A 14903-nucleotide genomic window follows, 5' to 3' on the forward strand; every position below is an offset into this window, starting at 1 on the left:
GTATTTCCATCAGCCCTGTTGAAAAGAGTGGCGCAGCGGCCACACATCCTCGGTCCCCCCTATCTTTTCGGCCATGCGTAAAAGTGGGCAGCCCGAATCTGCAGCGTGTGCGTTATCTTTATGGCTGACTAATTTTGCGCTACGGAAAATCGCGCATCTGAATAAATGCATTGGAATGCAATGCTTCAGATGGCCGGGATTTTCGGCTGACGTTTTACTGGGCAAAACAGCTTAAGAACTGCATGATTTCTCAACGAGCTGGTGGTGATTTCACCAGCTCAGCAAGCGAGAATCGGGAGATTTTCAGTCCGTGTAAAAGGGCCTTAAGGGAGGAGGACTGTGGGATCAGACCACACAGGGTTACTCTGTAGTAGTAACTGTCGACACACGTACAGTAGGCCTGTATTAGAGCTGTAAAAACACGACGGTAGGAGATTTTTAATTAAGAATAACTTTATAATTTTGTCTTTTTTAAGGCACATTTGGATAATAGAGAAGTATTTCCAGGTGTGGTCCTACCCAACCCACTCGGTATAACCACATGGCATTAGTTCTCTGGTTTGAGTTCTGTCTTTGTAATTATAACTAATTATTACAATATAAAATACATTGAATCACTTCATTCTTAGAAATGAGGGAATCGGCTTGTAGGATTTGTACACGGCAACTATTGCACTATTTCTATTCCCCTATACCCTTTCTATACCCCTGGAATCTGCACCTATCCGAATTTTATGGCACATCCTGTGGATAGTCTGAGTTAGGAATACCCCTTTAATTCCTAAGGACTCTCAGATAACCCCTTGAACACAAAGTGTGGCTCCCTAACTGCATGGTTTCATGTTATTTCATCCATAAGATGAAGACAAGGCGATGGAGCTCCCCATTCCCTGAAGAGCCTCTGCAGCGGGGGTCCTACTACAGTCAGTAGGACCGCAGAGCAAGGTCCCAGTGCTACGCATTGGGGTGTAGTGGAGAGGATTGGTTGGTTTGGGGCTTTTTTAGGTTTGACATTGCAGATCTTTTTGTACATTTGCACTATTCAGTACAGATGGCCTTTTTACTCGCCCATAATGCCCGCCGACACACCATGGGGATTTATGGGATTTTACCTGTAGGCAATATTCATATGTCATCTGTCGGCTTGCATAAGGAAGCTGACATCATTCAAAACCAAAGCCAATCATAAACCAACTTGTTCTCTTCGCTGGAGATGGAGTTTTGGCCGGTGCAGACTGGTTTTTAGGGAGTGGATACTGCTGAGAAACAGGGAGAGGTTTGGAAGAGTTCGCCTACTTTCTAGTACCTGACAGCTCTTATTTCCATATAGAGAATATTTCCAAGAAACCTCCTCTGTGCTTGTAACAAAACAAGCCTGTCCCGCCCGGGGCCAGACGGAATTCTGGTCCAACTACAACATTAAGAGTGGAGCTAAGGTGCAGTACCAGACACAGCCAGTAGTTGGCCATCAGAGAAAACCCCTTTCCAGGGTGAGCAGCTGTATTGTTGTTGTCCCCCCCCTCTGGCTCGCGGCTAGTCGGACATATATGATGGCCATGCTGATGAACTGTCGTTCTGTAACAAAAGGACACTACAAAGGCTTCCAGAATGTTCTGGCTCAGAGGGGGTCAGAGTAGGGATCGTGCTTGTGAAAGGGGAGTAAGGCCTCCCTCACACGAGCAGATATACCGCCTGTTACTTTGGCGGAGATCCGCTGCTTCCTACACATGAGCGGAAATCAATTGGAATTTCCACTTGCGGAGGAAAAATTGCAGCATGCTCAATCTTCATGCGGGCTCCACACGGACGGCCTCCATTGAAGTCAATGGAAGCTGTGCGGCCCGTCCGCAATGAACATTGTGGACAGGTTACGGATTCCACGTTGTCTCCTAGTGATGGCGCAGGGAAAAAAATCTGTACTGTGCATGTGCGATGGCGAGCCACCCGGGTCAGTACAGAAAAGACGGCAACAGAACAGGTGCGTGCGGACGGCGCTGCGTGACTCCGCATGCGGAATCTGACCTGTTCGTGTGCAAACAGCTTCAAATGGATCCCTAAATTGAGCAGGAGAATGCCCCCCCCCCCCCCACGCAGATGTGGAAGCGGCCTTGGACATGGGCTTTGTCTCCTCCGCTATAGCAGCTGCTCACGAATATAACCACCTTGTAGGTCCGTGCGCCGTTCTTCATACTTAACCATCACTAGGAAGTTGGCCGTATTGTGTCCACGGTGAGCTGGTTCGTGCGGTGTGGGGTATATGTGATTTGTGGGCTGCTCTTTAGAGATGCCTTTTAGCCACCTCCTATGTATGTAAGACCTGCATTTTCTACATCCACAAATTCAAGGACACATTCCCCCAACTTGGACCAGGCCTGGGAACTGTTCACACAGCGCTGATGTGCTGCAGATTTTGCTACGGATTCTGGTGCAGATCTGAGGCAGACTTCAATTTGAATTCAACTGAAAAGGGTGAAGAGATGAAATCTGTTTCAGATGTGCAGCAGAATCCGCAGCAGATCAGCGCCGTGTGAACATAGCGGAACTGCTTCTGGCTCTCTGGACTGAGCCTCCCTGCCAGCCCCTATGTCAATCTGTGCCCACTACATCCAGGTCCTGACTCCAACGGCCGAGCCTGGATGTTAAATGACTGACATTGCACGTTCTATCTGTGACACAAGTTGTATGTTGTTTTGTCACGAAATTTGAGCTTTAAGTTTTTTTACCCAGTTTTGGGGTTTTCCAGTAAAGGCCAGGTGTATATTCTGCTTTACCCATTGTGCTTTCCATGCTTATTTTGGAAGTACCACACAATGTTACAGAGTGCATTCCGAATAGTCAAAATAAAAATGAATTGTACTTGCCATCCTACATAATTCTGTTTCTTGCTACTTTTGTCTTTAATTGTCGCTGTACATACAGTTGCTTTACTGAGTGATAAAGTTAGCTACCTGAACAGTGCCACCCTGTGGTCAGACTTTGCCGAAGCAGCTCGTGTATGCTCACAAAGTAAGCAATTGTATCTATTTATTGCAAGTTCTACTACTTTCAGAACTGTCGTGTTTTCTTGCATATTCTAGTTTTTCCTTGTAAGCTATTGGAGTTCCTGCGGTGAAGTAACTTTCTATAACTCCATGCAGAGCACTTCCAATATCTAAGAACCGTGACCGTTTTATGTTATGCCGAACCCGAACTATCTGCTATTCCCAGACTTGGACCCCAGCACCCGCTGCCTGTGCAGGGTCCTACATGTGATCATTGCTTTGTACAGGTTCTCTTACATATTAGTCGTGTCGCTTTCAGTATCCGATCTCCAACTAATGAATTGAATTGTCCTCCCGCAGAATCGGACGACTGTTTGACGGAACGGAGCCCATCGTTTTGGACAGTTTAAAGCAACATTACTTCATCGACAGAGACGGCCAAATGTTTCGTTATATATTGAACTTCTTGCGCACATCGAAACTTCTCATCTCTGATGATTTCAAAGTGAGTAAATGTCTTTTCTACCTTTTTGTATAAATCAGTAGTTTTATGTGACTTGTACAGTTCTTATATTGTTCCCGACCTTAGTAATCTTAAATAGCCGAAAAATGTTTGGTCTCCACCAAACCCAGTGGGCACACAGCCATTGGCATAAATAACTGCCCAATCTGCATATGTTGGTTCTTCCACTGATTGCCTCCTGCTAGACCCCGTCTCATAAGAGCCATGATAAAAGGGGCACAGTGCTTTCCTAATGCCACCGCCGCTTTGCCCTAGAGCCACAGGGCCCACACCTGTGCCAATCGAACATTGATGGCATATCCTAGCGATATGCCACCAGTATCTTTGCTGAGATGATCCCATGATGTTAATCCCTAAAGGACGTACAGTTATGTCTTGTGCGTTCAGGGTTTGTATGGCGGGGGATCGGTGGCTGATATCCTTTCCCATACTGTGCGGGTGCCGCCCGTTTTTTACAACTGCCAGTAACAGCTGCAATCTACATTCACGCTGATCGCGGCTGTTAACCCTCCAAATGCCTCCGGCATTTTATTTAAATACCCTGATTGGAATTAAGGTGGCCTGGAGGGCTCCTCGAAATGAGGTTGCGGGGTGCTGTTCAGTTGCCATGGCAGCCAGGGGTCTTAAGGCCACCAGGGCTGCCGTTCCAGATTGTCTATCAAACCGTGCCTGCGGCGTGGCTTGATAAACTGCCTGTCAGATTGTGGTATAATGTAATATTGTGGTACTACGTCATACTACAGGAGCAATCAAATCTTCGCAAATTCATGTCCCCCCTACGGAACTAAAAAAGGAAGGATCAGTTATAAAATATTTTTATTAATTATGAAAAAATAAAAAAAAACTTCCTTTTTCAACATTTATAGTAAAATCTAAATGAAAAAAAAACGACTTATTTGGTATTGCTGCGACCAGCGTATTAAAGTAACACATTATTTACCCCGCACAGTGAATGTCGTCAGAGAAAAAGAACAACCATAGAATTGTGCTTTTTTTTTTTTTTTTTTGGTCACAATCTTTAAGAAGAAATATAATTAAGTGATCAAAAAGTTCTATGTACTCCAAAATGGTACCAATAGAAACTACAGACATCCTGCAAAGCGCGGGGAGGAAATGAATTTGGGATGGGGGGGGGGGGAGAAGCCCTTAAGGGGTTTAAGACTATGTGCACCTATCACTGCGTCAATAATCCTAGAACCTCACCGATCACTAGGGAGCAGTAGCTTGGACTAGTACACTATATGTAGGTGTATAGAATGTTGTTTGCTGTGACTAATAGGTAATTTAGTCTTGTAGAAGCCGTGCTGGATGGCTCTCATGTTTTCTTGACCTCTTCCAGGATTACACACTGCTGTACGAAGAGGCCAAGTACTTTCAGCTTCAGCCCATGCTTCTGGAACTGGAGCGGTGGAAGCAGGACCGGGAGGCCGGGCGGTTTTCCAGGCCCTGCGAGTGCTTAGTTGTTAGAGTTGCCCCAGATCTCGGAGAAAGGATTACGTTGAGTGGAGACAAGTCGCTAATAGAGGAAGTTTTTCCGGAAATTGGGGATGTGATGTGTAATTCGGTTAATGCGGGCTGGAACCACGACTCCACACACGTTATTAGATTTCCACTCAATGGATACTGTCACCTCAACTCCGTTCAGGTAAAAGAAATAATAAAATGTAATGCTTTTGTGTGTTACTAGTTTGTCAGTCTGAGGGTGGATTCAGACGACCGTATATCGGCTCGGTTTTCACGCCGAGCCGATATACGGTGTCCTCATCTGCGGGGGGGGGGGGGGGGGGAGGAGAGAGAATGAAAGAGCCAGGAGCAGGAACTGAGCTCCCGCCTCCTCTCCACCCCCTCTCCGCCCATCTGCACTATTTGCAATGAAAGGGGGTGGGGTGGGGCTAAGTGCCAAGAATTAGCCCCGCCCCGTCCCGCCTCTCCTCATTGCAAATAGTGCAGAGGGGCAGAGAGGAGGCAGAGGGGGGGGGGGGCGGCAGGAGCTCAGAGCACTGCTCCTGGCTCTTCCAGCCTCCTCCCCCCCCCCCCCCCCCCCCCGCCCCTGCAGAGAGAGACAACGTATATCGGCTGGGCATGAAAACCCAGCTGATATACGTTCATCTGAATCCAGCCTGATTCAAGGATACGATTAGCAACTTACAAATCATTGTACTAATTAATAGGAATGTGCACCAAAGATTATACACAACTAAAACTTCCTATGGTTTTGTTCTTGTGCCTATTGCCCCTAAAGAGGCACTAGATTTTATTTTAGGGAGTGTCTTATTTTACTTAACTAGCAGGCTCAGTCCAGGTCCCTCCTGTTGCTCTCCAGAGCCCTGGCGCAGTTCCTGCAGTCCTCAGCCACCCACACAGGATCTCTTCCAATTCCTAAATCCCACATCCATGACGTGATTGCTGTGATTTTGTTTCTTCGAGTGCTGCAGCTCAGCCAATCAATGCAGCACTTGAAGAACCAATCACAGCCATTGCTTTGTGGAGGCGGGATTTATGAATAACCAGGAAGTGGAAGTGATCCTGTGTAGGCAGGCGAGGACTGCGTGAACTGCACCATAGCTCTGGAGAGCAGCGAGGACCTGGACCGAGCGTACCTAGGTAATGTATTCCTATACTTCTTTTTTTTTTTTTTTTATGTAATGCAGCTAGGGCTTATTTTCGAGGTAGGTCTTATTTTTGGGGGAAACTGGCAAGTAGACCTACTTCATGGTAATGGGCAACAAAACAAACTATGGACACAAATTGTCCTGCGCTCATAAGGAGTAGGTAAGATAAAGGTCTGAAAAAATAATAAAGGAAAGAAAAATAGGTCCTGCGCTCCATAGGAACCAATTCCATAAGTAAATGCAAAGAGAGGCTTTTGTGGGAGGTCTCTATCCTTGAGACCCCCCCAATTCGTAGTAAAGCGGAAAAAGGTGAGCAGAGAATTAAACCTTTCTGCTGAAAGAACTTGGAAACTAAACTTGCATAAACAGAAAGACCTGCAGAGAGTATAGGTAGGTGTACAGGTGCAACGCGTTTCGGGGCTGTACCGTAACCCCTTTCATTCTCCACCTTTCATGGATGTACTTAGTACATAGGATTCCAAGATGCCCTTTGGGCTTTTGGGACACCTCCTTGACTTGTGGTTCGCTCTTCGCTTTGGGTGAGACCACAAACCTTTGGTGAGTTCACACTATTTATGCTCACATTTTAGTAGCTTACATATACCCAGAGCGCTGCCCCTAAATATTATTCTATAGGTCCGAATAAAAGGACTTTCTTATGGGGGAGGTCTCATGTCTTTGATACCCCCCTATAATGGAGGCCAGTAGCTAGATCCAATTAGGTCAGTGTCCAGAGACGCTTTAATAGTCCAAATAGCAGATTTGTACAAAGTAAAGAATAAAATGTAAAACAAAATACAAGAATTACAGGATGTGCGCAAGGAGTTTCAGGCAATGGGTGCCCCTTTATCAAGCATGAATAGGGTGATATCTGTACTTATGTATTGTTAAGTGTCCCAATCATTTTGGGGTGAGTGACTGGCATTTTGCCGGGGCTAGCTCACCCGGCTGACGTCACATTAAGATGACTCTGTGTTCCACGCGCTGCATGGATATACTGTGGGCCATGCTTAACTCGACAGCTCCTTGGCACACAGTATTGGGGTAGGTGGGAAGGTGCAGACCGTTGCACGTTGGTATTGTTTTCCTAGTAGTGGTCTATTTAACTTATGCATTGTTGACCTTTGTCAAGTATATGAGTGGTTTTATAAAAAAGAAATTAATTGAATGAGATTCCTAGTCAGAGGATACTTGACAAAACTTCTCAGGAATCCCTATCTTGTTCTTGGATGTCTCTTCACCAGTGCTGGATGGACATACGATATACAACATCCTCTTGATTGCGTCATAAAGCGCTGCACCTTCCTGGCCCTCACCATCTACAGCCGTAGCCAAACCTGCTGGATAAATGGGTTTTGCGTTGACGTTTCACAATGTTGCCAATCTTGGTTGATCCTTCCGTAAAGCATTGCTTTTTCTCTTCTAGGTGCTGGAGAGGTTGCAGCAGCGCGGCTTTGAAATTGTGGGATCATGTGGAGGAGGAGTTGACTCTTCTCAGTTTAGTGAATATGTACTGAGACGAGAACTCAAAAGGACATCTCGCGCCCCCTCTGTCATTCGAATAAAGCAGGAGCCATTAGATTGAACAGACACTTTTCTTATGCAAAATTGGACAATTTCTGTGCAGTTGGGGCACGGTTCCCATAATCAACACTGATTTAAAGACATTTCCGTCACCTCAAAAGACATTAAGAGCTGTTAAACAGCGGCATCAGGAATACACGTCAGGGCGGCAACTGCAGGATGTTCAAATAATAAACTCTAAAAATACAAAAGGGTACTGTAATACTACACTTTATTCCCACCTGAGACCATTTACACATGAAAGTATACCAGAAGATGGGTCCTTGATTTATGTTCATAGTTTGTATTCTGTTCATTATAAAGTTTTAGCCAATGAAAATTAATCCTTCAAAGATGGGAGGGACTAAAGAAACGTAAAAACGGCTACTTCGGTGATCAAGAAAAGGGGGTGTCCCACAAGTCACTTATATTCGGGTTATTTATGAAGGCTAGGAGATTATTTATAAAATTGAGAAGTGGAGGTATTTCCAATAGCAACCAATCACATCACTGCTTTTAATTTGTATCTTGCTTTAACAAAATTGCTTTGATTGGCTGTTGCAAGTAGCACCATTGTTTTGGCATTTTTGGGCCACTGTTGTGGACTCTGGGTGCCGCCTCTTAGACACCGGGCTACTGCCAGGTGATACGAGCCAGACTAGCGCATTAAGCCATTTTATACATTATTTATGCCCACCCCTTTAAGTTTACTTGGAACAAGTTTATGATCTGTATCTGATCTTTATTTATGATGGGTTTATGAAAACTCCTTTTCTAAAGGAAAAAAAGTTTGATGTGGTTAACCGCCGCCCTTTTTACTTCTGGGGAAACTTGCACCCAGAGTGAAAGTTGGAAGCAAATTCAGTTCTGTTCATACAAGGGTGTTACTATAGACCACGCCCAACCTACCCCCCAGTTCACATAACAAGGGACATTGACTAAAAACTTTTACTACTTTTGATCATTCATTGACTAGTGAAATCAGCCCAGTTTTTACTCTTTTGCTTGTGCACTTAAGACCGATTCATTTGAGATGGAAGATAAGTTTATAATGGTACTCTTGCCATAGCCAAGGTGCATTCCTACTTGCATGTTGGCAATGGCCATAAACTTTTTTTTTTTTTTTCTCCCCGTTTTTTACTTTTCGTTATTGATTACTTATACAAGTTGTCACGATGCATTTGGGATGTTTGAACAAGTGTGCACATTAATCTTAAATATAAATGTGGGAATTGTGGCATTTGGGGTAAACCTGTTGCCTACACATGGTGAAGACAGCTGGTAAATTGCATGAGCATAGTAGAGCAACTGGAGCAATCATTATGGCCCTTTCTGCACAGTGCAGTCAACCGAACAACGTATTTTACAAATCTGTGGAGAATGACTCTTTAATTACTGCAATGGCTTGAAGAGATCTGCTGGGTTGGAATAGAAAGTAAGTCTTCACTGGTATATGCAGCTGGTTCACGGTAATAGGCTTGTTAGACAACATTTGCACACACAAATAAGTGGCTCCACTAGCGTTAAAGGGCGTTCTAGGAATACAAAAGGTTCTAGGACTACAAAATTGATGGCATATTCTCAGGCCAACAATATCAAATCAGTGTCAGTCAACCTGCCGGCCATGGGGGACTCCTTTGTTGTACTTTGTTTACTGGTCACAGCGCCATACTTTGGTAGTGGCTGTGCCTGATACTGCAGCTCAGTCCTATTCAGTTATATTTTATTATAGCTATTATACGAGGCAGAACCAAGAATACAAGTATGCAGCTGTATCTGGTAAATAGAGGGTATATGGTGCTCCTTGAAGCACCCTTACAACCAGCTCAGGGTCAAAGTCCACCAATCTTAGGATACACTATCAATTTTGTAGTCCTGGGGAATCCCTTTATGAATTGTGGTCTACCAAACGTAAAGGAATGTTCATGCGACCTAAAATTTCTTCACAACCACTCTGTCCTTCCTGGTTGCTGCTGAACAGGACATGTGACTGCTGCAGCCAATGACTGGTTATAGAAGACCAATGATTGGCTGCAGCAGTCACATGTCCTGTTCAGCAGCAACCAGGAAGGACATAGTGGTTGTGAAGCAATTTTAAGTTGTAATAGACCCCTTTAACAAGAGTGCTGCTTGGAACTACAGTCCATCTAGATCAGGAGGTTATGGCTACTACACTAACCTACACATCTTTGTTGTGCTTCAAATGCAGTTTTTGTAGGAGAAGCAGGAAAGCGTCTGACAAATGGGAAAGAGGTTAGAGATGAAAGAGTAAAGCCTCCCAAAGGAAATACTTCTATTTCCCTTCTTCCGAAAAGAAGGAATAAACTATAATGAGCATTAAAACGCCTGCATTTCCAGCGATCCGAGCCTCTACAATCATTTTTCATTGTTCCAATAAATCTGACATAACATTTGATTCAAAACTTGCCTCCAAACTTCCCCGAGTTGTCATGCAGGCGTGTGCACTGGGTTACTGCAGCCGCTGCCCTAGAGGAGTCCACAAACCGTGTCTGTAAGGAAGTCTTACAAATGTCCTCTTCAGCACTGTAATCTGTGGTCATAGCAGGTTACTCTTGGGGGCTGTTAAAATCACATTTACACTATGTTCCGAAAATGGGATTCAGATGGAACCCCAGGGCAGAATCCCAGGCTTATTCATCATTAGTCCAATGGAAACCATTAAAGACTCTGTGGAACAAGGTTTTTATTATTCCTTTCCAGCTTTTATGATGGGTAGAATAGCATAGATAACTACCCTTATTGAAACACAAAATGTTACAGTAGCCAACGGAAGTTTGGAAACGCCACTTAAAAAATGTAAAATTTAGAAGAAATATTAAAGTTTTTGATTCTTTGGGATGTAGGGGTTTATTGAACTACAATATGAATACAGTGCAATCTTCCAATTCTGGTATTCTGGGCATAACTTCACATTCGCACTCCCTCAAATATCCGCCCTGTGCCTGTATGACAGCCTTGCATATTGCCGGCATGCGGGGGATAAACTTTTTTTATTCTTTGAGCGAGATACATTTCTATTGTTGGAGGAAACCCTCCCAGAGATGTTTCTGACTAGGGGTGTTTCCACAGTTCTGGGGGTGACTGTGTGGTTCTCAGGAGACTTCTCTGCTGCATTTCCTCACTGAAATCGCAAATTACACTGCAACGCCTACAAAAGGAAAGGGAGACTCTAGCTAAAGCATCGAGAGAAGGGAGAGAAACGGTCCTGACAGAAAATGCCCACGAAGCTTAGAACTTGCAACTCTTCATGAAGTTAAAGGGGTTTTCTGCCCTTTTTTGAACTGCTGACCTATCCTCTGGATAGTTAATCAGTACTTGATGGACGGTGGTCTGCCACTTGAGACTTCCATCCATCAGCCTGCTGTCATTGTAGTGGGCCAGAAGTTGTGTATAGTGGTCACACAGCGCTGCTCCTCCACTGCTTGCTTCTCTCACGGTCAAGATGTCACATCTAGTCCTGACCATGAGAGAAGCAGGAAGTGGAAGAGAAGCACGGTGCTCCCACTTCCTGTGCTCACCGCTGATGACAACGTTCGGTCTAGGCCAGATGATCAACTGATGGATGGGAGTCCCAAGTTAAAAACAGAGCAGAAACCCCCTTAAGGTTCTATTCACACGAGCGTATATCGGCTTCATTTTCACGCCCCACTGATATACGTGACCATCTGAGGTATTTGTTTCCAATGCATTTGTTCACATGGGTGAATATACAGCACGTAAAAACGTTGCACCGTAAAAAAATGGAAGCTTCGCGACTGACATATGAGCTGATGCATATACGGTGGCCAAAAAGATAGTAATGGGTCTATCTTTTGACCGATATACAGTGGCGGCTCCCATAGACTCCTATAGGAGCTGGGAAAAAAGGGAGAGGGAGGCAGTTTAGCAGCGTCCACGGCTGCAAAAAAAAGCCTACAGGTGCCTCTATGTAGGCACTGGAAGACAGTCTGAGGATTTTTGGGGTGCAACTTTTTTTTTTTTGCTGAAAACGCTGCTCCCAGTCGTGTAAATGGACGGGAAAACGCTAATTAACAGCGCGGACAAATTAACGTAAAACGTCTTACGCTCGTGTGAAAGAGCCCTAAAGAGCAGTCTTGAAAATACCTCTACACAGTGATATATTAAAGGCCATTTTTTTTCGCGGCATGCTCCATATACCGTACATGCATTGATACTTGGGGAAATACGTTTTATTTTTACTCAGGCAAGACACTAAAGGATTTTTTTTGACCATTTGAGACCGTTCCGACATGATTCTTGTGTGTGAATGTAGCATCCGGTCAAACTGAACCATTCTAAATACAGAACTCCCAACACTTGCATCCCCAAGCGCGTTCTGGTCACACGTGACTGTACATGAAGACGGGTGCCTACTTATATGGTTTTCATATCTCTTAATTCATATATTCAATTTGCTTGTGCAAGAAACTCGGGTTGGGGTTTAGGAATGAAAGGTATAAACTTCTGTTACAGATTCCGACTGCTGTATACTAGTCCATGGTTGTGTATAAGGTCAAATATTCCTCATTTTACGGACCTCTGTTTGTTTTTACACTACTGCCATTTGTAGTTTGGTTATAAGTTATGCCTTTGGAATTTTTAATGGGATCATATTTGGAATACATAATTTTTAGTAAACATGGTGATTAAATATTGATGGTCTTTTCTTCCCTTCCTTCCAAGGATCAGATGTTTAGTTGGCAGTCGTCCCTGGCGCTATTACTTATGGTTCTTTTAAGTTGTCCGCATCAATATTGTGTTGCTTTTATTTAGAGCTGGATGAGTCATTGACTGACTTATTGGTTCATGCAGCAAGAAGTTACTAGTGAACTGTAATTATGGTCAATTAGGAGAAATGCCAACTAAAGAGAGATATTGTAAGGACGACCAACTAAATTTAGCAGTTTGTAAATACATTACCAAATGTAAGTTGTGTCCCCTACCTTATAGCGCCTTCTTCGGTCATTATCTGCACAAGGTTCACTGCCACGCCTGTCCATAGGTGGTGTCTGGTATTTCGTCTCATCCCCCAATAAAGTGAATGGAGCTTGAACTGCAATACCAGACACTGCCTGTGGACAGAAGTCGCAATAGTTGTGGAAAATGGCAGACCCTTTTTTTCGAGCCACTGGTCTATTCTGACCAGTTCAGTGGCCGATGCTTGGAGCTGCGCTTGCAATTACATGCGCTGGCCCCTACACTGGTCAAAGCAGCGCTACCGCTCCGACCCCAGTGTATCCTGGTGGGCGCTGCCTGGATAACCCCTTTTTATTTCAGCTGGCAATTCCACATTAAATGGCATTTAAATATATAGGTTTTGGTGTGGATTTCCACAGCAGCAGATTCAGCTCTGGCCCATATGAAAGCATCCTAATTTATCCTTTTTAAATTTTTTTGTAATGTTGCTTTTATGATATTTCTAATTCTGTTTTGTTCTCTAACCTGGTTTTTATAATACGATGGTTACTACATATGTGTACATTTTTAAGCATTAAAAATGGAGTGCCACATTAGGATAACCCACTGTCTAAATGAGTACCAACTGATTGCTGCTGGTTCAGCAGCTGAACTCCACCACAGTCAGCTGAGAAGCTGCAGTGGCCACTACAGGAGAAATGTAGTATTACATGGCACTCATTAAGACATGCTGCGTCTTCCAGAGCGGAACCTGCTCTTCTGTTTTATATTTTTATTAGACCTCTATTGTGGATAATAAAGAGGGATGTTAATAGGATAACCCATCTTATTTCAGAACACATTGGATCACGTTATATGCAGAATAGGCATAACTAATGTTAACATACGGTGAAACATCCAATTCCAGTTTATGTATAGTTTAGTCTTACTATTCATTTACAATAAAACTTAAGATACACTTCGAAGGGTTAAAGAGAACCTGTCACCACATGGATTTTCAACCAATCAAATTAACAAATTGGTAAACTTATTATTTGAGTTAGTAAAAAGGTTGCAATGGCCAGCAGGGCTGGGGGGCCTGTAATCCTCATCTGCATTGGCAGGTGGTAAAATCTTGGGGCTTCCTAGATCTTTTATATAATGCAGCAAATGGGATCCCACCATTGTGTAGTGAACCTGAACCCTGCAAAGCGGTGTCAGGCTCTCTTGAAGATACTCTTGCTTTGATATACTGTAGGAATAAATGTCATATTGCTTTTTAAATGGACACATGGAGTATACCTTGATGGACTGAAACTGACAAACTTCTCAGGTACTTATGAGTTTTCACGCTAAGGTAATGTCCCCCCTCACAGAAAATCTGCAGCATTTACAGTAGCAGAAAAATAGATGGGATTTTCCAAAATCTCTTCCACACCCTGCAGAAAAATCTGCACTAAATTTGAGTGTAAATGGACCTACAGTGTGGATTTTAAATCTACAGCATATGTTTTAGGCTTATTCACATGGACGTATATCAGTCGGTTGTCACACCTGCCTGATATACACTGTCCCTTTCTGCAAGGGGATGGGGTGGGAGCTGAGCTCCCGGCCCCTCTCTGCCCCTCACCACTGTTTGCAATGTGAGGGGAGGGGCTTAGTTCTGCCCCATCCCTCCCATTGCAAACAGTGGAAGGGGGTGGAAGCTCCACACACTAGCTCCCGCCCCATCCCACCTCCTCCCCTTGCAGAGAGGGGCCGTGTAAATTGGCTGGGCATGAAAACCTGGCCCATAGATGACCATGTGAACAAGCCCTTATGCTGTGGATTTCACACTTTGCAATGAATAGGGTGAAATCTGCAGTACATCCGAAGTGTTTCTGCACCAATAACTGCTGCAGGTTTTCCACATAACATTACAAAAACATTCTTTTTGAATATTTTTAAATTTTATATTACAGTTGCATCATGTATTTTAGTCTTAAACTGCTTTCACAAATCTGCAGGCTTCAGAGCTGGAATCTAAGTAGCTCAAAGTTTGCAGAAAGCTTCCTGTGTCATCATTACATCAAGTACTGTACAACCTAATTTAGGGAATAAACGATTGCATTTTAGAGATTAAGATACCAGGAATGTGTGTCAACTCTTTGCACTGACCACCAGCAGAACTGTGAATGCAGCTCTTGCTGTATAACCTAGAATTCAATTCCAGATCAGGATAAATAATTAAAGTATTTACAAAGTGACTCTCCTTTTTATATGGATCATACCTTTATATAAACTGTGAGAGTCTAACCTTTTAACAAC

General features: G+C 43.9%; 1 protein-coding gene across 1 annotated transcript in view; it reads left to right on the forward strand.

Moving 5' to 3' along the window:
- KCTD1 (potassium channel tetramerization domain containing 1) overlaps positions 1-12355 on the forward strand; it is a 49439-nt gene extending 37084 nt beyond the window's left edge. The window contains exons 3-5 of the mRNA XM_066579648.1: positions 3342-3486; positions 4844-5149; positions 7543-12355. Coding sequence (XP_066435745.1) covers positions 3342-3486; positions 4844-5149; positions 7543-7701 — 610 coding nt within the window. The 3' untranslated portion in view covers positions 7702-12355. The remainder of the gene's footprint in view (positions 1-3341; positions 3487-4843; positions 5150-7542) is intronic.
- Positions 12356-14903: the final 2548 nt, after the last annotated feature.

Source organism: Eleutherodactylus coqui, chromosome 9, assembly GCF_035609145.1.
Source record: "Eleutherodactylus coqui strain aEleCoq1 chromosome 9, aEleCoq1.hap1, whole genome shotgun sequence".
In the NCBI taxonomy this organism is placed as follows: Eukaryota; Metazoa; Chordata; class Amphibia; order Anura; family Eleutherodactylidae; genus Eleutherodactylus; species Eleutherodactylus coqui.